This window comes from Gallinula chloropus (assembly GCF_964237585.1).
Source record: "Gallinula chloropus genome assembly, chromosome: 9".
NCBI lineage: Eukaryota > Metazoa > Chordata > Aves > Gruiformes > Rallidae > Gallinula > Gallinula chloropus.
Genome location: NC_140094.1, coordinates 914,673 through 938,263, shown reverse-complemented (window position 1 = coordinate 938,263; position 23,591 = coordinate 914,673). Strand labels below are relative to the sequence as shown.

Here is a 23,591-nt window from a genome sequence, read left to right as displayed (position 1 = left end):
GTAATGAAGAATATGATCAGTTTTCTGAGGGTGTTGTGACCTAGAGGCAGGTCTGATTACATCATTTGTTTGGGGTTGAGTCTCAGGAGCTTTATAAAAAGCAGTCCTAGAAGGAAGGAGAGAGACAAGGGGAACGAAGGGGAATAACTCATTAGCAGAAGCTCTGTACATGTGCATTCTATTTGCCACATAGCTCTTCAAGGAAGTTTCTTCGGAGTAGAAAAGAACCTGTGAACTGTGGGAGTATTATAAGCCTTTCCTTGAGATGTCAGCCAAGAGCTTCAGTACAGTCACAGTCACTATTGTGCTTATTTTCTTCCTAAAGATACAACTCTCACTGCAAGCGCCGTTGAAAGGTAAAGTGTTTCAGCTTTCTATATTACTGCCACTTGTAATTTAGGACAGCTGATGTATGCATGTCTTAATTATTACTATTTCAATAGCATGTTCAAAGTTGCATATTGCTGCAGTCTGCAGTTTGGCATTAGTATCCTTATTTCAATTTCTCACAACAGGTATTCTGATATATATAGGAAGAATAAATTTTTCCTCTGATTTAGTTTGCATTACAGATTTCTTGCATGCCTGACATGCCTTGCTTTGTGATCCTTTTGTTTCTCACAGAATGAAGCATAGACTGGCCCTTCTCAGAGTTAGTGGAAGCATCACACCTTTCCCCCTGCCCTGTTCACTTTTAAGCCAGAGGAAAATAAGGCATTCCCTGTGAAGTGCTCCATAAAGTAGATCTCATTCTCTTATATTTAAAGAGGGCCACCCTCTTTTTAGGAGTCAGTGTTCATCTATTCAAGCTGAATATAATCCATTTTCATCCATTCAAGTGAATTATTATCCACCTTGTGTGATTATAGAATATAAGAGGGAATCTTCGTAAAGGATTGTGCGCGAGGACTTACTCAGCAGGTATATTCACTGGACAAAAATGCTGAGGGCTCCAGCACAATGCAGAGCAGTCAGCTTCATACAGAGCTCCACAAAGACAAGCATTTTACACAGGAGGTTTGGAAGTGAGAGGACGTGCTGAAAAGATACCCACTGTGATACATCCTGAAGGGACTGCTAAAGAATTCCTATTACAGAATTAGATACCCAGTACCATGAAATGGAAAGAGCTACAGCATCTGCCTGTCTCTGACATACTCCCAAATCAGAGACACAGCTGACATAGATTATCATCACTAAAACCATTCCCACTTTCACAGCTACATTGGAAACATACTTGTTCCCTGAATACTGATCTGTGAAACAGATACACTGGTCCTGGGAACTTCTCTGCCACACGTGGGCATGTAAAGATGTCACTCATCAGCACTCACACCAACATGAACAATAATGAGTGCTCCAAGGTACAGAGCTGTTGATAGTTCCTTTCTAGATGTGAATCAGACACTCTCAACTCCTCCAACTTTGGGAGACTGTTTGACGACCTGCCTCATCCTCACCTCAGTATCAAGCAGAATAAGGGCAATAGCAACCTTGAGCACAGTCTGAGGATGGCAGTAAATCACTTTCACAGCTCTATGTGTTCATTTAGACAAAATCAAAAAGAATCAGCCATCTGATTATCTATTCATCTCCTGATATCAGTTAGATGAAATAAGCATTACATGTGCATCAGCCCTATCCACACTAGCTGCTATTATTGTGCTCATCAGTAAAGTCATAAAGGTAGTGAATAGCAGATCATCAAAATGCTCACAGGCTAAGGAAAATTTCACTTGGCAAGAAACAGCCAAAATATCAAAAACATTTGAAACAGACTGTTCTGAGGTTTATAAAAATCCTAGTTCTGACACTCCATCCACATTTTAATAGGCAGTAAGAGCATGAGCAGAGAGTGGCTATTGTAGCCAAGCCAGTATTTCTACAAACCTTGCCCAGATGAGGATGTGGTGATTTCTAAAACCCATTGACAGCCAGATGCTGTCTTCACACAAGTTTTACCTACTGAATGCGCTGCCCAGTGGACACAAGCACCCCCAGAAAAACTCAGTAACAGATCATCCCCTACAGAGAGAAGGGGAAAGGAGAATGAGGTTTCTCATCTTGAAATCTAAGACAGCATGTTAATTCTTCTGTGCGAAGAACCTGGGGACTTCAGCCAGAACGATGGCACAGACCCTGTTTTGAAAAATCCAGCGTCAAAGCACAAGGCACACTGGTCCTAACGAGAGAGCTTAGTGTACCCAGCACACAGCAACACAAAAGGGCTAAGTGCAGCTGTTTCACACATCCCTACAAATGATTCCCAAACATTTCACACGACATTCTTTGGAGAAGAGCTGCATCTGACCATGCTTCAGAGTATAAGAAATGCAGCCAAGAATGATGTACTAAGACATGTGCACGTAAAGCTAAATGTTTGCGTGCATGCCTGCACGCACACACAGGCACAGAGAGTGTTTGGAAGACTCCTAATTCAGGACTGTTTTCTAAGCAGAAATAAAATTAAATTTGTGGAGCATAAAGACCTGCATTAGCCTGACAACCAAGACTGTTCAGATCTGCCAGGACAAGCACCTGTAATTAGACAGCAAGCTGCAGGACTCTTAAGTCAGTTTCAGGACAAAAAGGTTTTAAAAGAGCATTTAATAAGTCATTCCCAAAGAGAAGCAGAGACACTCCTGCAAGCTCAGATCATTAAGCAATGGAAAAATATTGATCGTTCTAACACTCTCCCAGTCCCCCAGGATTCAGTTACATACGTTTGTGTACCATACTCCCTTTTTTCAAAGTCCATCTATTTCTATCTGTTTCAACTGGCAAATCCCAGAGCTCCTGTACAGAAATGGCTGTCCATAATTTCTCAGCAACTGGCAATCCACTAATGTTTTTCAAACCCCTCAACTAGTTGTGAGAGGGGTTCATTATAGCTACACCCCATTTATATTCCTTTGTTTCCTAACCAGAAAAAAAAAAAAACAGGGATGTACCTACCTACAGAGTCTGTGGCTATTCCACACACACAGAAAAAAAAAAAGACTGACACAACTTTCACTCCAGGATTTAAGTGACCACAAGAAAGTCAAGCCCTATGGGCAGGATCACAGGCATAACTGTAGTTATAATCTGCATGAGGTGGGTCCATAATCTTTGAAAGCATCTGTTTTGCTCAACATCTGGGGCTAGAAAGACAGATAAAAGTATTGGAAAATTCAGTATATGGGTTTAAGTGGCATTTTATTTACAGAGTAAGATCAGTTTCTTATATTCATGGTAATATTTCTCTTGTCTTTAAACAGGGTCCAAATGGTCTTACATTGGTAAGTACTAACTAATTTGTATATATGAAGTTGTGGCTTTGCTAAATGTATTCTGCTGAGAACCTACTGGGTTCACAAACTTTACTCAGTTTGGGACCAGCCCACTGCCTTGAAATCTATTGTGCATCAACCAGGTTTTGTATCTGGGTGACTGAGGGCCAGTTATTGGGTTCTAAATTGCCTTGCAGAATGACAGGAACTTCAGCAGACTAAGACTGGCCCTACAACTTCAGAGGTTCCCCAAAGGCCTCTGTTTCCCCTCTAGTCACAGACCAGCAGCACATTTAAGCTTAGTTCTGCTAAAACTGTACCTCTTCCTACCCATGTGGGGTAGACACGGAGCTCAGCAAGTTACCTGTCTTGTGTTACCAGAGACCTAGCTCCCTGAAAATCCTGGCACTGGCAATGTAAAATAAATCACATTTGGGAAAGCAGTGTCCTTTTGCACACTAGTCCTTTAACTCAGCCACTAAACCAGAGGATTTGATGGCTGCTCAGGACGAAGAATTATCTAGAGATTTTCTTTTAATTGATCAAATCCTCTAGCCTGTTACTTTCTCATTCAGAGTAGTGTTACATATGCCCACAAAGAAGTAGGCAGTACTGAGAATCTAAAAAAAAAAAAATAAAGCTTGTTCTTAAGCCTTTGGTGCTGCTCCAAGATAGGACAAAGAACCTCTGAGATTGAATTTGCTGCTAGTAACTACTCCCTTTGGCTGTGCTCCAGTTTGGCTTACTTGATTGCCATAAGCAAAAAGAAAACTCTCAGCTGCATGTCTATAGGTACTAACCTATTTATCAGTATACATACATATGCTCTACTTCATATTCACATTAGGAAAAAAAAAAAAAAGCTTGAATATGGTTTGAATAACAATGGCCTGGGTTTTCCACCTTGACAGCAGCAGTCAGAGAAACCTAACCCTGCTGGGTAGTAAGGAAAGCAGGACTTCTCTTGCTACCATCAAAGTAGAAGCTTTGTCCTCCTTCCCAGGGTAATGCTTGTTTCAATCAGTTGCTTCTCCCTTTCTGAGAATTTGGGTACCAGTGTTTATTTCAGTGCATGTTATTCTCAGTGCCCAACTTGACTGATTCTCATTAAGCACTTCCACACTGCAGTTTGATTTCTAGCATGTACCAGAGGATAGAGGAAGGCTGATAAAACAGGTTTCTTACTTTTTTCCTTCCGTTACTTATTTTCAAATATATCTAGAAAAACATAAAAGCAACTTCAAAAAACTGAAGTCACAACTGAACTTGTACAGAATAGATCTTTTCATACACCTGAAAAAAAGCAGAGGTAGAATATCAGTCTGCACAGAGAAAAATGGTGATTAGAGAGACCACAGTCAGCCAGAAAAGAGCCTCTCCTACTGATCCTGGTTCGTTACTGCAGCCTACACCTTCCACCATTTACCTTTATCCCTGCAACACTTTGCAATGCCTCCCACTAGAATTAAGTACACAGGAAGTGAAAGGAAGTCAAGCCATTATAATCAGTGCAGAGTGATGCCAAGATGGGGGTCAGGGTACAAGGTTGAGGGTGGAGGAGAAATCCGGGTGCTGAATGTCAACGACAGTTCTATTTGCTCGTAACGGCAACGTGTAAAACCAAGAGTTGATATAGCACCAGCAGCTCAGGGCATGGTGGCAAAGCAGGGTGACACTGCACGTGATCAGGCCTTATCTTCTCAGTGCAAGCTTTCCAAAGAAATGAACATTTGACTTGGCTATAATGGAAACTAGTAAATAAGGCAGAAAAAGAAATATATATATGTATATATATAAATGTTAAACCTCTCCTCCCTCTATTTGCCTCTTCCTTAGCCAAACTGCAGCAACCCTATTTGATCTTCCTGACTTCACCACTCTTGTATACAGCCCAAGAAAAAGTGCCTGGAAGAAACAGCACAGGCTAATGAGCTGGGGCATGAGCCCTCAGCCCCCTCTGACACAGGCTTTCTTTGTGTCCTCTGATGAGCTGCTTCACCTTCTCTAAAATGGACAAAGTAGATGAAGTGTGTCAAGAAAAGCGTTTTCAGTTAAAGAACTAAAGGAATTGTCCCAGTGCCCCATGACTCGTGAATGCAACTTTTGGCAATGTTGCTGTGTGGCTGGAAGCTGCAGGCCTGAAGTCCTCTGCTCCCAAAAAGTGAATTGGTAGAATTGGAGAGGCAGGCTTTAATTCTTTGGATTCTGGCTTTCTGCTTCTGTAATGTAAGAAAGCTGGAATGAAATCAAAGAATCAGAATCACCCCCTTAGAACGTACAAACAGCTACTAACTTTACAGCCAAGTTTAAAGGAACAGTGCCAAGGGAAGTATTAACATGCTTTAGCATGTGAGGAGACCACCTCACACTACACAGGATAGACATGAGAACTGTTGTAACAGACATCAGGCTAATTGAACTTGCAAACTCTTTAGCTTTACTCTTGCCAACTATTCTACTTCACTTCGGTACCATGAGGAACCTGTGCTAAGACCCCTGCACTCGCCCTTATGAACTGCCAACTTTAGTGAACACACTAGAACAAGTCCAGAATTTCTCATATGGCACTTGAATGAATGGAGAAGCAGGGACAACTACAGCCCTCAGCAATCTCACAAGCTTCCCAATGGACACACATGTGGGTGATACACACATACTGGATGTGTGCACACAGAATGGTGTGACTGAGCTCTGGGTGAAACTTTGCTACTAACAGCCCTGGGCTAACAGCAGCTATGGTTTCCAGCTGGCTGAAACCAAGGCAGTGCTCTGCCTGGCTGCAAAAATAGCAAAGACTTCCCCTGTGTTACTCACCCAATGCATTTTATTGCATTATTTTACTTCACATGAGGAGAACCTGGGTACCCTGTAAGATGCTCATGCAGCACGAATATTAACTGTTCATCAGAACAAAAGACAGTTGGCAACACTAGCGTCTCATAGGCCTATTTTCTTCTGTTTTGAAAGTCAGCTAATGTCCTCCCCACATCCCAGGAGCAGATATCATTCCTAAAGGAACATCTGTCCTGCATCACCCAGCAGTGCTAGGGCTATGGGGCTGGCTAAAGGCTTAGGCATGGAAAGCTAGAAGCTGTCAAAGCAGAAGATACAACGGATGGCTGCAGCCATGGTGCTGAGTGTATTCCATTCAGCTCACTGTACAGCTGGGCAGCAAGATTACCTGAAGAATGATTACTACTTTATTTACAGACATCTGAATTTATCTGAATGTGCTGGCACAGAAAAAGGAAAATCTGGTTCACAATCAACCATTCATTTTCAACAGAGCTGGCTGAGAAATGCCTTCCAGCTGCATGGTTTGTCTATCATGGAAATCTCAATTTCACATATGCAAACCCAAGCTGCAAGTGAGCCCAACTCTTTGAGACAGGAGTTTCGAGGCACTGAAATCAGGAAGACCATGTGGCAGAATTTCTAGAAAAACTGGGTTTGTACCAAAAAAGGGGCTTGTTTGATTTGGCTGGGGTTTTTTTAATTGACCAGGAGTGAGAAACAAGAAAAAAATGTTGTAGCTTAAAAATCCTGTGATGGGAGTTGCAGATTTATGTCAAGGAAAGGATAACTGCTAGTAAAGATGAAAGGTACATGCAATAACTACAACTCTTTATTAAAAAACACAAAACTCTCCCTTCTGACCCGCTGATGTTGGTGTGGAAGTACCCATAGTCTGCTGCCATTTCTTAAGGGCATTCAACTCATCCAAACATAGCACTGAAAAAAGTGAGCAGTTCTTCATTACATGGTTTCCACTGGCTGGAACTAGATTTCTATTTTATGTCTCCACTAAAAATTACCTATTTAATTATCAAGTCTCCAAACCTATATGATATGTAATATATTAAAGTGTTCTTGCAAACTCACTATGTTATTGGGGCATGGAAACCCCAAATTAATGAAGTCTTTTTACAATAAAGGCTTCTCACCAATTTTTTCTGACACCACTCTAAGTCTTAGCTCCCTGGAAAGTGTTAAATTTTAGCAATGTTGTCTTGTATATCAAGTTTCAACCTCAAGAAACTATCGTTTCCTGATATACCCTGATATATATTTTCCTAGGAAATAGTCTTGAATATACATATCCCATAGTATGGAGTTTATGCTCTTCTGGATGGATCTGTTATTTGCTAAAAATATGTAGAGGAGAGTTTGCATTTTCTATAATGTTGGCATAACATTTACTAGCTTTTAAAAATAATTTCTGTAACTTTAAGATAGTACCCTGAAAACCTAAGCAGAGATAAATGAATGCAATAAATGTGATAAATGAACTGGAGTCAAAGATCTAAGTTACAACATCATCAAGGCCTATTTACACTGAAAAGCTCTGATTGAGTCTGAGTATCCACACATGTACTGATCTATGTCTTGAATAACCTTAAACAGCTTTAACAAGGAAGTCTGTCTTTGGTCACTGGAATACAACTTGCCAGTTCTGTCTCATACACTATGTTTAAGTCCGATTCACCTCCACTATCCATATCCCGGAAAACTGGGCTTCATATTAAACAAAAAATAAGGCAAGCCTCTAATAATACTCTCCTGACTGCTAGTTTTGCTTCAGGAAAGATCTGAACTTGCTTTGCCATTGATGACCTGATCTAACATTAGATTCTGGCATTCACAATTCATAGAAGATGTTAACATACTGGAAAGACTTCAAAGAAGCCACAAGGAACATTATAGGGCTGGAAAAGAAGCCTTCTAACCTATGACTCAAGGAACTCTATATTTAAGAGAAGAGGGAAACTGTGTCTTCTCTAAGGACTTCAAGGAGGAACAAAAGTCTGCTAACAGGAGGCCCTTCAATTTCTACACAAAGGATTAAAACCAATCACTATCTAAGCGAAGTCAAAGCTAGACAAACTCACAGTGAAAAGCAAACTGCCAAGGAAAGTAATAATCCATTGGGCACTAATGAAGGATCTTTTACCTGCAATGCTTAAAGGAAGAGTAGATGTTTTTTCCCTTCTGAAGGATATGGCCTCATTGAAGTAGAAATTAATCCACAGAGATCCAATTGCCTGTGTTATACAGATCAGGCTGGTTGATCCCAAAAGACTTTCCTGCCTTAGCAAGAACCACAAGGAACTTTCTGAGTCAAGAAGAAACACAAGTTGCAAGTACCTCTTTTAGTGTTTAAATCCAAATGGTCTCAGCTTACAGCTTGTGAACAGCTGCTAGCTACTAATATGTAATTAAATCTAAAGCATAATTAAAAATCTCTTGATGCTATCTATTCTTTGTAGATTCTACCCAAGGCAAAAGACTGTGATGAAGGAAATTTTCAGTGGAATTTGAACAAGTTATTGCAGGTCAAATTATCATAACAGCATTCATTTTTTCAAGTTAGCTTTTCACTGTGGGTTATACAGTATTGCTACATAGAGCCAGCCAGTTTGTACAATAAGGAAAAGCTAGTAAGGGTCTGGCTTTTGGTGTACTGAAAAGTATGGAAGCTTTCCTTTGCTGATGTGAAGTCACTTTTTCAGCACCTCTTCAGAAAGCTGGAACAGCTGCATTTCTGTGCCTATACGTGATACTTCCACAGGGAGAAGTAATTCATGTCAGTAAGTAATCAAAATACTGTCACAAATCCAAACTCTACTTGTCACCCCTGTGGAATGTGAAGAGGAGCAATACCATCACAAGAGGGTCAGAGGCACTGTGGCTGGCTGTGGTGCTGCTGCCTACAGGCCTGAACTGGTGAGCTACCAAGCCTGCAGCTCTCCAGCAGTGTAATATCAACAGCAGTTGAGGGGCAGTAAAATGTCTATGTGTTAGATTTTTGTTGGCATTTGGCCCTTTTCTATTTAACAGCACGCTGGAAAGATGAAAATAGGGTTTTTTTTTTTAAAAAAGAGTATTAATCCAGAAAAGGCTTCTTTTCCAAATTTGGGGTGAAGGCTAAAAACGGGGAGGGTTTATATTCATTGCATGGTTAAGATTTGAGAAACATGTCCCCTTCTTAACTTACACAGGTACTGATGGAGAGAAGGCCTGGCCAAAGAAATACCCGCTCTGTGGAGGAGTACTCCAATCGCCAATAGATTTCCACAAAGAGATTCTCCAGTACGATTCTAATCTCTTGCCTTTAGAATTCATAGGCTATAATGTGCCCTCCACTGACCAGTTTACACTGACCAATAATGGTCACTCAGGTAAGGGATTGTGAAGGAGACAGTTGCTGGAGCTTGTGATTTTTTTTTTTTATTTCCTGGGTGAAGTACTTTGATTATAAGATGAAGTGAAGCTGTGATGATGAAGCCTTCACATCAGCATACATATGTCTAGAGGACAGGCTGGAGAAACTTCGGAAGGTACCCAGTAGGAAAGGATTCACAGTGAGCCAACTTGACAATGGTTTTCAAATAAACTCTAGGCAGGACAGAATTAATTCCTTGGCTTTTCTCATTACTTTGTTTGGAGTGTTCCCAAACAGAAACAAGGTTTGTCATCCTGCTAAAAAGAGATGAACTCATAAAATACTGGTGCAATAGGTGTCTTACATTCCAGTCTAATCAAAGCAGCTCATCTGAATTACGTGGTGGGGTGGGAGGAGAAAGCTAGGAGCACCGTTCTGTTCCCTCAACTTAAGACAGAAACCACTTTACTGTAAGATAAGACAAATAAACAAATAAACAAAAAGAAATAATTAGAAATAACATACAAGCATGCCCTCCACTGCATTACAAAATCACAGTATGTAAAATCAGAGAAGATGCAGTGTCATAAAGGTGCACAAGCATCAAAAGAATCTGTGTTATAAAACTGTGCCTGCTCTTCTCCGGCATGTTTGGTTAGAAGATTCCGAACATGCAAACACCTCTTTTTTAACTCACACTTTTAGTGGGGTAAACCTGCTCTGTAGAACATAAGCCCATTCTTCAGTAAGGGCCAGTCTCTTAAGGCATGGTTCCTGGTTTTCCTCTTGATTGATTTCTCCATCAAAACCAGGTTGCTTTAGATTAGGAATGGCTGTCCTGTCCTTGTGAACCTTGTTTTCTTAGGAGCCTTTCCTGGTCCTGAGTGAAAGATTATGCTGTCACAGTTAAACATATTAGGTTGATTTAAGTGACAGGCAACAGGCAGAGAAGGAAACACTTCTGTAAACACTTGTAAAGCCACTGAGGACTTTACAGTGCCACAGAGCAAGTGGAAACAAAGGAAAAACACCAAGAACCTATCCCTTACATAACACAAGTGCAGACACACAAGGGAAGACAAATTCCTTGAAGAGCCTACATCACTAACATTGTCAGATGTTGCTCCTAAAACAAAAAGTTTAGCTCCTTCCTAGTGAAAGCCAAGACAAAAATAATTCCTCCCCTCTGCAAAACCAGGAATTCACTTCTAAAAAGTCAATACTGCCCTAGAAAGCAGGGAACATGCACCCCACTCTAGAAGCCACACCATCTGCTGCTATCTCCTCTTATGGCTAGAGAGGAAATCTCTAGGATGCTCAGTACTGTCGTATCAGTCATTTCTATATGTAATTAATGGGCTTCATCAGCCAGCTAATCCAGACACAATTACTTGCTTCAGCTAGACTGAAAACAGTAGGGTTCAAAAAAAAGCCTTGTAGCACTAGCATAAAAATACATGGGTTTGCAGCTGTTCCTTCATTAAGGTTGATTCCCCTGAAAAAAATGTCTGGGACACTCCAGAAACAAGGTATATTCACAGTGGAAAACAATAAATTGCAAAGAAATAAATCTGTTCTTCACATAAACTACTAACTTTGTGAAATATCAAACCTCTCAAGTGAGCAACTGTGCTTCTGCTAAACTGAGAATTACTACTGTGATTTTTACACACAGAAAAAAATAATCCAGCCTTGTCTTCCACACTGGAAAGCATTAGTGAGCAGAAGGGAGGGTAGTGCATACAAAGGTCTTCCTCCAGGATGTCAAGAAAGCAAATGCTAGTTCTTATGGCTTGTGATTAATCATGCTGCTTGACATCAATGCTCTGGGGTTTGGTGGAAGCAGGGAGAGGGGGATAATTATTTGGTTTTGTCATATGCTCCTAAAAGAGGAGGCAGAGGAGTCCAGTATAGCAATGATTTAAAAATCCCATGAGAAATATTAGTTTATTAAGCCATTTTCAACCATTACAAGGGTATTGAAAGTAGGCACAGAAGCCCAAGTTTTGCAATTGTCACACAATCAGCAATCATCTCTTCAAGAAGAGTGAGGTAGTATTGCACTCCTCAGGAGCAACAATCCTCACATTCACTTCCTTTAGTTCTAGGAAACAGAAAAAGGGTATTCTCCTCAATTGCCTACAAAGGGTTAAAGACAATAAAGTGTTTATCTCCTACCACAGCCTGAGGTGGATTTGGGTTAAGAATCTGCTTTGTTCATGCTCCATACATAATATACTTAGACATGGTCTTTTTACTTGTGCTGTGCCTGAAAGCTGTGATATTGTTTGTTCCCATCTGGTTTTGGTCTGCTTTCAGTGAAAATGTACCTGTCCCCTACTATGTACATCAGAAACCTCCCATTTGAATACACTGCATCTCAACTTCACCTACACTGGGGAAACAGAAACAAGTCAGAAGGCTCAGAGCACACAGTCAGTGGGAAGCATTTTGCAGCAGAGGTAAGACAAGCTCATGTCAGGGAAAGAAACAAAGAAGGTTGGGCAGGCCCCGTGATTTGAAAGTGGAATCTTTATCTTGGGTTATGGCTATAAAAGGCTGCAAGGTTCCCATCCAAGTATTTATGATCTGGGTATATACTAAAAAAATGCATTACGCCCCACAAAAAGGATGGGCTGGGATGTACTTTCATCAATGTGCCACAAGTCAGGGAGTTAGAATTTAGGTTCTAAACTCAGGGCTGGCACTGGGTCACTTAAGTAATTTCAAGCAAAATTGCTAGATACTTGACACCTTGAATCTTTGTAAACCAGGTCTATCTTTTAGCTGCACAATGTTGCTTCTGTACCTACCTTTACTCATCTTCCTCTGTCCAGTGAAGAACTGTTATCTTTTCTAATCCTAAATTATGGGTTTGGGAATAGATTTTGAAAAGCAGTACCAATCAGACATTTACCCCAAAGTGACTGAAAGAGATCTAAGTCAGAATAATTTGCTTGAATAACAGCACTTCAGGAATCCATTTCTTCTCTAGTTGAATCTAACACTGAGTTTTGCATTCTAAATATTAGAGAGTCCCAAAAGTGCCAAGATATTATTTTTCAGAAAAATTTACTAGTACTAAGGTTGAGATAAAGTGATCGATCCTCTTTCCCCCTCCCATTACGTAGAAGGGGGGGTGTGTGGGGTTACTGCTGCAGCAGGGCTGGGAACAGGAGCTCCAGAACCTTTCCCTTTTCTCTAAAAACATCCCACCACTACACCCAGAAATCACTGAAAGATCCCACTGCATTGTCTTAAGCTGAAGTGGCTGCACTGGTCTCTCAGCTGTGAAACAGAAATGTGAGCATGCCCTGGATGTTACCATAACACAGTATTCCTTTCTTTGTAGCTGCATATTGTACATTATAATTCTGAGAAATATCCAGATATAACAGCAGCAATGGACAAAGCTGATGGGCTGGCAGTGTTGGCTATTCTTCTTGAGGTAAGATAACCTTTTTGGTTTAGAATATGCTTTCAAACCATACACCAGCAGCATATACATAAACAGGAACAACTTCTAACAACAGAGGAATTCTGAATATGTCCTCATGTTTTTCAGTAAAGTAATTTCAGCTATGTTAAATCCATTTTCCCATTCATTTGCAAACTAAGGATTGGCAGAGTTTATCAAACAACAGGCAATGGTGAATTTCAATCTCAGCAACTCAAACTGCCTCTCACAGCATGAAGCAGTTTTAACACAGCAGAGAGGCACAGGCAGACACAACTGCCTTTGGCCACTATATGTAATTAAGATTTGACCACAGTCTTCAGGTCACAAACTTCCCAGATTCTTTGAATCACAGGTTACAGTAAACAAGTAAATTCATTGCCCTTTTTAAGATGAGAGAAGAACAGCTCTTCCATTCTTTCCCTCTAAAGCCCCACATACAAGCAATCAAATATAATAATGATCTGGAAAAATAAAAATTAGAAGCTTGTACATATATAATTCTTTTCTTTCCTGAGGACTGAAACTCCTCTATAAAGCAGATTTTGAAATGTAAAGATTTTCTGCAGCATAAAACCCCACAAAACCACTCAAGTTTTCCATCAAAAAAGTGAAAATGTTGGCAGACAAAGCTCTAATTCTCATTAATGTTATGCAAGCTCACTTCCTAGCAGCTCTAAGACTGACAATAATTTTGTGTTTAATTTCAGTTAATTTGGACATTGCAGCTGTGAAAAGCATCAGAGGGAATAATAGTGGGATTCTGATTATTTCTAAGCAATGGTGCTTAAAAATCAAGTAAGGAAACAACGGAGGTTATGTCTTTGAAAAACTGTCAGACAGCTGGTGGCTGTTACAGTTAATCTAAGGATAGCAGTTTATTTTGCCTGGTTGTCAGAGGAATTGTTAAGCACCAACTCCAAAGAATTCATAAAAAAGGCATTGATTATTAGACTGAAAAGCTGCTGACAGAGGTTGAAATCTATGGTCTTGTTTGATAGCTGAGTTATGGGAAATATGTGGCCTTGATGAGAAACCAGTAGATGATCTGAGAAGCCTGTCAGTTGAGAACTTACACCTGCAATGCTCTCAGAGGAAATGGTTTCTCTTCATTCACACAGCATGCTGAACAGGCAAGGTCATCAGGTCTTGCACACACACAGGCAAGGTCTAACAGGCAGTAGTTCAGACAGGATTCTGACAAAGCAGCTCTAAGAGCTCTGGAGTGAGTAAGAGCATTACTGGGATTCTGAGGATACTGTTAATGTTTTGAGGTACTTATGCCATTCTAGTGTACCAGTACTTGGACAGTGGAGGCGCCTGCCTTATGCCAGAGGCCAACAAATACCCCTTTCTGCTGTGAGCAGAAGCAAAGGTTCATATTTGGACTGTGGTGATTCGTACAGCTGGTAACAGTCTGCTCATTGCAGATCGGATCCTTCAACCCATCCTACCAGAAGATCTTCAGGCACTTCCGGAATGTGCAATACAAGGGTGAGTGGCTGTAAGACTGCATTGGATTGAGAATGGCAAAGAGTAGCAGATGTTACCCTGAGAAGGATTGGACCAGCTGAAGAAAAGCACGACAAAAGCTGAAGAACCAGCGCAACAATGTGCGCTCACAGCCCAGAAGGCCAACTGTATCCTGGGCTGCATCAGAAGGAGAGTAGCCAGCAGGTCAAGGGAAGTGATTCTGTCCCTCTGCTCTTGTGAGACCCCCACCTCAAGTACTGTGTCCAGTTCTGGAGTCCCCATCATAAGAAGGACATGGAACTGTTGGAACAGGTCCAGAGGAGGGCTATGAAGATGATTAGAGGGCTGGAGCACCTCTCCTATGAAGACAGGCTGAGAGAGTTGGGGTTGTTCAGCCTGGAGGAGAGAAGGTTCTGAGGGAGACCTTACAGTGGCCTTCCAGTCCCTGAAGGGGGCTTACCAGAAAGCTGGAGTGGGGGACTTTTTAGAAGGGCATGTAGTGGTAAGATGAGGGGGGATGGTTTTAAATTGGGAATAGATTTACATTGGTTATTGGGAAGAAATTTTTCACTACGAGGGAGGGTGCTGAGGCCCTGGAACAGGTTGCCCAGGGAGGTGGTAGATGCCCCCTCCCTGGTTGGAACTTGGGTGATCTCTAAGGTCCCTTCCAACTGAAACCATGCTATGATTCTGTGAGGAAAAGAGTCCAGAAAAGCCAGACAAACCTGTCACAAGCTGTGAAAGACTTAAAAACGCAGTGCAGTCCTGTGAGGAGTGTAGCATGCACCACGTGTTTCTGACTGGGCCTTAGTTCTCGCATATGGTGGGTTTTGGTTGATATGGCTACAGTTTAATTACAGGATTCTATTTTGTATCTATGACAAGATTCGTATTTAGGAAACCTAAAAAGCTGTAATCCTTATTAAGCTGGAACATCTCTGTTAAAACATATTTTTCTTCTCCTGTTAATATGACTGCAAAGCCTCCCACTTACTGAAAAGCAAATTCACTTCACTGGTGTAGCGGATGTACTATCTGTGTAGTAACGACGCGGCATTTAACACGAATCCCCTGTTTTAGATCAGATGGTCCAAGTCCCTGGTTTCAACATTCAAGAACTGCTTCCTGAAAGACTGGATGAGTATTATCGCTATGAAGGCTCCCTGACAACTCCTCCTTGCTACCCTAGCGTTCTCTGGACAGTTTTCCGACACCCTGTTAAAATTTCACAAGAGCAGGCAAGTTTAAATACAGCACATCTTCCTGATTCGTGTCTGCTAAAGAACAGTAAGCACATATTCTCTCTTCCTGGATTTCTCTTGTGTTCCTGTAAAACTGAAAGATGACCAATGCCAAAATCCTTTAAGTGAGCAGCACTGACCTGACATCAATCGGTAACATATTGTGTTTGTAGTTAACCTGCTTCCAGTTGACCAGAGTAAACAAAGGATGGACAACTGCATAGCCACTGGTACACTATCAGCTTGAAAAAACAGAGTCAAGTGAGATTCATTTCCATTTTCACTATGCACTTACTCCCTGCTTTGAGTCTTTCCATGAGTCACTTGCAGATCATTTTTGTTCAGCCTGAACCCTATTCACTCAGTCTTTTTCTGCTAATTCGATCCTGACTTATTTGGTATGACAGCCTGGGTAGATGTTCAGCTTCTAAAAAGTATGCCATGTGTCATTTGCCAATCTTGAATCCCATGGCATTTCTCTAATTTGTGTATTTTGTGCTCATCTAATCAACCTCTTTACTCTTAGGTGGCCACTTACGTAGACTAGAAACTCCCAATCACTATCTTCAGATTCACCTACTTACAAACAGGGGAAAATGTTATTATCAAAATCTCTTAATTTTGTCTACCCTGTCAGGATCTACTTTACCAAAGTAAAGAGTTCAAGTAGCTTTTAGTACTGCTCAGGAGCTAGACTGTGATGGAGAGAACATGCTGCAAAGGGCCACCATGTTTCCTCTCATCCAGTTTTCCTGGCAAAAAAATATTATTATACAGGATTAATTTTATCAGGATGTAAAAAAAATACAAGTATGGGTTTGGAGACGTCACACTCTACACACTATTCTTTATTTGGGTTCACAGACCATGCAAGACTTTACCATATTCTCTTCCTTTGACCACCCCTTTGATTTAAAAATCAAAAAATCACACACACACTTAGTCATCATGCACTGGCAGTGCTTTTTCTGTATTCTGGGAGCTAAACAGGGTGCTTTGCCTTTATAGTTACTGGCACTGGAAACAGCCATGTACTGCACAGAGAGTGATGACCCAGAACCCCTGGAGATGGTTGATAACTTCCGAAACGTTCAAGAATTCCATGAAAGGCGGGTTTTCATCTCCTTCCGCGAAGGTAAGTTCTATGGAAGCTTCTGTGCCCAGAAACGGTGCACACTGATTAGGGTAAACTTGAAACACTGGAATGGCAGTCCTATTGCACTGTGACACTGCAAAAATAGAGCAATCTCATTTTCCTGCAGTTCACTTTGCTCCCTTTTCTTCCTTTACTGCATTATTGCCTGGGCAACTGTATGAGAGTAAGGTGTTCAAAGAGTATATAAGGGCTTTTGCCACAATGGCTGGAAAATCTGCAACACTTCTGATCAAAGGCACAGAGAACCAAGAAGGAAGGCATGTTTGGGTTTGTCTTGCTTAGCAGAAATATTTGCTGTCACTACCTACACTAAACAGTTTTCTACAACCGAGCTGTTTCAGTCAGCATTAGGAGTCTGAGCAGGCCCTGTCTCACCAAGGACATTTGCTTGTTCTCAGTGAGATCAGGATCGGTTTTATTCACACTTTTAAAAGGGAATCAGAACTTTGCATTTCAGGGAGATTGCTTTCCAGAAATTATGTAGAATCAAAATAGGTCATCGAGGAATCCAAACCTGACAATTCCAGGTAATTCAGAACACTGTATGATCCAGCGTTACAATTGAAAAAAGAAATAAATTGCCACCTTATGGCAAGGAACTGATTTAAAAGGTTAATTATGGAGCATTACACAATGACAATGTATGGGGGGGGGTTGCACAAAAATCTGCATCTGTGGTGAGAAGCTTAGCTGTGACCCACAGTAAGGCATTTAAGTGTACTGTTGGTGCAAAATGTATTGTTCCAATTGCTGTGTTATCTGGAGAACAAGTACTATTAAGCAGCTGTGAAGCTGGCACAGACACTGAAGAGAGATAAATCTAGGCAAGCCACTATCCTACTTGAAATGGAGAGTACAAGATTTTTAAAAGAAAAGAAGACCATGAAAAATTCTGGCCAAGCAGTAAACTTCTGAATTAATAAAACGTATGAGCACATCATTTCAACTTCACCTACTGGCTTCTCCACTGTCTAGATAAAAGAATGGAGCCAACACAGGAGTTGTCTATACTGGGAAATTTCACACCATAGCTGCTGCACGGAGCAGTTCTCCTTGCAGGCATACTGCAGTAGCTGTCCTCCCCATCCCCCTCTGCAGACACCCTGTCCATAATACACTTTTTTAAATATAAATCTATAAAGGAGAAAAGTGAAAATTAGCAATAGATCAGCCAAGACACATCCCAGACAAAATACTTCTCTGAAATCTGAGATGATTTACATTCATCACCAAACGCTGGATAGTCTCTCTGTCAGATTAGCTGCATCGAGACTCCTAACAAGAGCAGTTTGCAGCATCAACAGCACTTGGCCCTTATTTAAAGCAAAACTCCATCTTTGAGATAAGACCCAGAGACAATTTCAGAAGTAATTCTGTGGCTAGGGACCATTTCAGTTCTCATGGGAACACTTAGAAATCTTTCTTAGGTTTCCCATAACAGGGACATAATTCTACCATTAGGTTTCTTTTAAGTGCCTTCTGTGGAATCACTGCACGTAACTCAGTAATTATTTAAATAAGTATGTTGATGCTACCATCCCTGCTACTTAGCGACAGTTCTCTCATTGAGATCTAATGATTTAGATCTTAATTTCTCTCTATTTTTAGTGAACAGTTCCAAGCTGACTGATTATATGGCTCGAACCTCAAGCCATAACTTCCTATCCTCCAGCTCCACATTAAATGTCTACATTTCAAAATCTCCAGAGCTCCAGCAACAAAGGCTACATCTGCTTAATTGCTGTGTCTCCTGAATTTTATTCTATTAACTGTTCTACCTGCAGTTAATGCAGTGAATCCTCAGGAAGAGCCTTATGGACCAGGAATGTAAAGAAGAGCAGGCTACAGTACTAAAGACAACAGTTTTCAGTGCAGTTCAGGGATCCAAACTACCTCAGGTTCTTATTTCTGTACACTTAGCAGAAAGCTACTGATGAGAAAAACACCTGTTTTAACTTGCAGCACAGAAGCAGGGGCAGTGATTTAAGAAGGGATGGGATACTTCCAAATTTTGAGGTGCAGAGAAACAGCATAATACAATCTTTTGCTTAATGTATGATCATGGAGCTGAAGATGTTACACCCAATGAATGAAGTAATCACTATATGACTTTGTACTTTTACTGAGCATCTTGAAAGGTGCTCAGATTTTAGCAGACTCTCCTGCCTGTTCAGAGTTTCCAGTTTGCAAATAATGGCTTAGAAAAGTGACTTTCCCCAAAAATAGTAGTTTTCATCTCCCATCCTTATCCTGGAAGCTAGGAATGCATTATCCAGATAACTCCAAAACACTCCCAAGCTGCTTGATACTCCAGTGCAAAGCACTATAAGCACCCACACTAGTTCTTTCCAGTCAGGTAGTCAAAGCATTTTTCTGCTTTCATTGTCATTTCTCCATCTGTCGCCTTGCTTATTTGCTGCCCACCTTTCCCATTACTAGCAGCAGATAGCTAAATATCTAAACTAGTTTAGTTCTGTCTTATCTTTCTTCTACTTAAAGTCATAATTTCTGCTCTGCACTTGCTGCTGACAGAGGTTGCTCTGATCAATTGTCTCTTTTCTCACATTAATTTCTTTATAGTTTGGAGCTCAGTTTCAAACTGTGAGTAACACAAAATCCCAAGTACTCTTGCCTACCAAAGTTTTGCATCAGTTTGCATCAACTCAGATATTAACAAAAAGTAAGAGTTTAGGCTTTCTGCAAGATCAGGAATGCCTTTCTGCTACACATGATGCAGAGTCTCTGCAATCTCAGCAGTAAACAATAACCCTAATCTTACTGCTCCTGAGTCAAGAATAAGTAAGGGAACAACCTCCCTACCAATTTATCAGCTAAGAAAACAGATTGCTTTGTATCCTGTTGGTAACAAGTGGGAATCTTGTTCCTTGACTGTAGTATTACATTGGACAGAAGTTATTTCTGTGACTATATGCATCTCACACACACACACCTCACACTTGGGATTTTGCTGGTTCTGCTGCTTGACTGTATACTCATTGTGTAGTACATAAAGGCAATGTCATAGTAGTCTATTCTATCTTCCTGTCTCTCATCAAATCCCTATGCTGCCACGTGCAGAGTATAATGGTAATAGAACAATGTCTCAATTTAACCTCATTTTAAAATTAGTGCTATGCTAGTAGTTTCCTTGTTGCTAGATTCTAAGATAATCACCAGTTTACCAAAGCATCAACAATCCTTAATAGCTCCATGATTAACCTACAAACTGCTTTTAGTTGTACAAACAGTATTTTGAGTAAACTGAAAACAGGTAAAAAAAGGCAAAGAACTAGAGTATGTCAGTCCTTTATCTGCTCTGTGGATTGGCCAACTAGAAATACCCCCTCTACCCCCTGGCATCCGACCAGGAAGAGGGTTAAAACTTTCTCCCCAAACTTCCAATCCCAACATCCACTGCCAACTAGAGAACTAGATGGGTTCAGAAGAGCTATTTCAGTAATCCCTTTCAAATCTCTGCTCAAATCAGATTATGTACAATGATTTTAAACAGCAGAACCAGGATTTGCAATACAGCTGCCAAGTTTCTGAGACTAGGCTTCCTCTGCAGGGTCTTTCTTAAATCCATGCACAATTTACTACAGCAACACCACTGCTACTTACTGAAGTAACAGAAATTCTGTAGTAAGCTCCCTTATGTTTAAGACCAGTTCGCCACAGAAACTTGGAGATCCAGTTTTTACTTCTTCTACCCTCTCATTTCATTAAGATTCAATACCTGGTGGACTTGGCAGGGGTAGCTTGCTTATTGCTAACCACATCAAAGAGGCCAGTGGTTTTCTGAGCCAGCTTGGCCAGTCAGAAATGCAGTCTTCCTGTGTTAAGGTGATCTTTCAGCACCTGACTACCATCTCTCTCTAAATCGCACTCAATACTGAGAAGATAGAGAGTTACAATCCATGATCCCAGGAACTGAAAATCAGATGCTGTGTTTTTCATCTAGGAATCTCTAAACACTTCACAGAGTATAAGCATTATTTTTTCCATCTAGGGAGGGAAATTTGACCCAGATGTGACTTTCTTAAAATTGTTGCAGTGAACCAGTGCCAAATCCAAGAACGATATTTGGCTGTCCTTCTGCTAAGCCATATTATTTGGTTCCTATGCAGAGATGATACCAGCAATAAAAGCATTTTCAATGTATCTTTAAAGTTGGCGTGGCTTACCAGAGCTGAATTGTACAGGTCATTGCCCATCCTGCTGTTCTCACCCAAGAACTGGTCTCCATGGCTATGAAAGGCTTTGCTCATGTGCTACTTTAATAGAAATCCCATTCCATCTAAGTACAGTTAATTACAAAAGCTCATTGACTCTATCAGTGAACCACAGAAAAATGCTGTACCCATTTCAAAAAAGGTATTCACCAGCCCTGTAATCTCACATTCTGCCTAATATGGCCACAAAGGCTTCCTCACAGGTGCAGCTCCTCACCCAACCAGAAAAACCAACCAACCAAAAAAACCCAGCAAAAATCCCAAACAACTCACCAACAAAAACCCACAAAAAGGTTCCTGCCAGAGCCCAATGAAAGTGCACCTGGTTGCTGGCTGCAAGTGCCCAGCCTGATGCAGCCAGCTGTACCACAGGTAGGAACAGAGCACAGTTATTAGGAAGGGGAGGCCATACACAGAATCATGGCTCAGGCCAGGCAACCCCAGAAATGTGTGAAATGAATCCTGTTGTACACACCCTAGGTCCCTACTAAAGCAGGTTTTCAGAGCAACTTTTCTGCCTTTTCGGTGCCCAGACTGAGGGCTGCCACCTTCACCTAAGCACAAGAGCCACAAGTTGGGGCCACTGAGGGTATTTTGTATTAAAAATGGCAAATGACTGAAGAGTTCAGTCACCCACATTTGGACACCAATAATTAGAAACTGAATTGATGCACACTATTAATAAGTGCTAATTTCAAAATGTCTCTAATCTTGAAGGATCATGCAGCAAATCTCAATCATGTATTGTATTGTAATGTATTTTCCCTGTCAGCAATCTATTCTAACAAAATCAGCTTCACATACATGTAGCTGCAATTTACAATGTTCAAACCTCCCACTGCCCACAAGTTAAATGGAAACTGGTGTCTAGTTTTAATTATGCACCTGATGATACTTGCAAACTAAATTTTGCAAGAATGTCTTCTTATCAAACAGAAATGCCCCCTAAACTTCCTCTTCAAACTACAAGCTCTTTTTCTACAATTATATATTTGGTGTCACATTTTCTCGTCCATTTGATACACCTTTATTATAACAGAACTCATCTTTTTTAACATACAGTTTTTCTTCCAACTTCATGGACTGCAAGCTGCTTTAATTCAGTGGGACTTAAAATGAATAAAGCTTCTAATGGTTAAATGGGATAAGGTTAAACTCCAGGTTTTATATTTCTGTCTTCTCAACAGCTGATTTAATAAAAGAAAATATTTAGATAGAATACATTACACCTGTCAGCTACACTCTGAAAAGGTTCCAATATTGCTTAGAGAGAAGCAGTTGTTTGATAAAAATATAAAAAGCAATGTGTAAATTAATTATGAAAATGCAGTTAAGAAAAGAGTGCTCACCTTCAGGATCTTTGGGAAGGCCAAAATAAGGATGTTTTCATTGCCAAAAATATGTATGAAGTTCATTATCAAAGACAGCATTATAATGATAATGCTTAACATCTCAATGCAAACGTGAGATCAGTTATACACACTAATAGCCTGAATTCGTTCTTACCTTCTTAGATGCCTTTGGGCAATGTTCTCAGCAGCAAAGCGTATCTCTTTTCAGATGCCCATGTTCAGTGGTGTTCTTCTGCCTTGAAAAAAAAGCCAAAGGCATCAGCTTTAACATCCCTGGGTTCAGTCCTTCAGTTCTGCTTATGCTCATCTATGCAGCATAGCATTGAAACTCCGAGAGTTTCTGATCTGCTACGCCTAGGCCTGCACGTTGGCTCTGAGACTTCAGCAGGTGTCTAAATACACAGCCCTGAGAACTGTGGATTCCCTTGTGGGATCAGGACCTTCCAGCACACATCTGTGGAAAGTTATCCCTTCCACAACTGCAGAGAGGCACGAGCAGGCTGTGGGAAAGCTGCAGATGCACAGTGCAAATGTTGTAACTAACCGTCTCCTCTGAGGAAAGGAAATTAACTGCTTTGCACACTTTCTCTCTTTTCCTAGGATTTGTTGTTTCTGTTGTGATAGTTTGTGTGCTGGGAGTTCTCATCATTCTTGCAGTAGCCTTCTGGCTACTGAAGAGAAAAAGGTAAGAAGTCTGTCTGCCACATCACAGGATGCATTTTGAGTAACCAATGGTGGGTTTCCTTCATTGGAATTACAATTATTTAATACATTTCTTCTGTCTTAGCTGCAAAGAGAGAGGTGAAGACAACAGAGGTGTCATCTATAAACCAGGCACGTGCAAGGAGGAAGACATCTCCAAACTTTGATGCTTTGCTCTCTCACAAAAGCTCCTTTTCATTCATAGCACTGATATATTCTGCATTGGTGGAACATGTCTCTTGTTCTTGGCTAACGACAAGCCCCCACAACATTCTACAAACACACCAGCCAAAGGGCTTTCTGTAGCCCTTGTTTTCCAGGGAGATGTGGTCAGTGAATACTCCTGAGCTAAATTCCTCACCACGTTTTTTTCATGTTTGCTGCTTACTGAGTCTGTGTCTTTTAATAGATTTTACAGTTAATCCTAAACTCCAGTTTTATGGCTTGTTTAGCACAGATATTCCCATGGGTATTCAAACCTGAAGACACTCAATAAACCAGAAGCACCATCCCCTGCTAAATCAATGTATTTGTTTTGGCATC

General features: G+C 40.8%; 1 protein-coding gene across 1 annotated transcript; it reads left to right on the top strand.

Annotated features, from left to right (window-relative positions):
- Positions 1 to 265: 265 nt before the first annotated feature.
- On the top strand, positions 266 to 23,215 carry CA12 (carbonic anhydrase 12; the record flags this gene model as incomplete). The annotated part of the gene is made up of 10 exons (XM_084267895.1): positions 266 to 356; positions 3,261 to 3,281; positions 9,272 to 9,451; positions 11,755 to 11,897; positions 12,788 to 12,883; positions 14,323 to 14,386; positions 15,446 to 15,603; positions 16,615 to 16,741; positions 22,947 to 23,031; positions 23,134 to 23,215. 10 exons carry the CDS (start codon positions 266 to 268, stop codon positions 23,213 to 23,215), a joined length of 1,047 nt encoding a protein of 348 aa, XP_084124021.1.
- Positions 23,216 to 23,591: the final 376 nt, after the last annotated feature.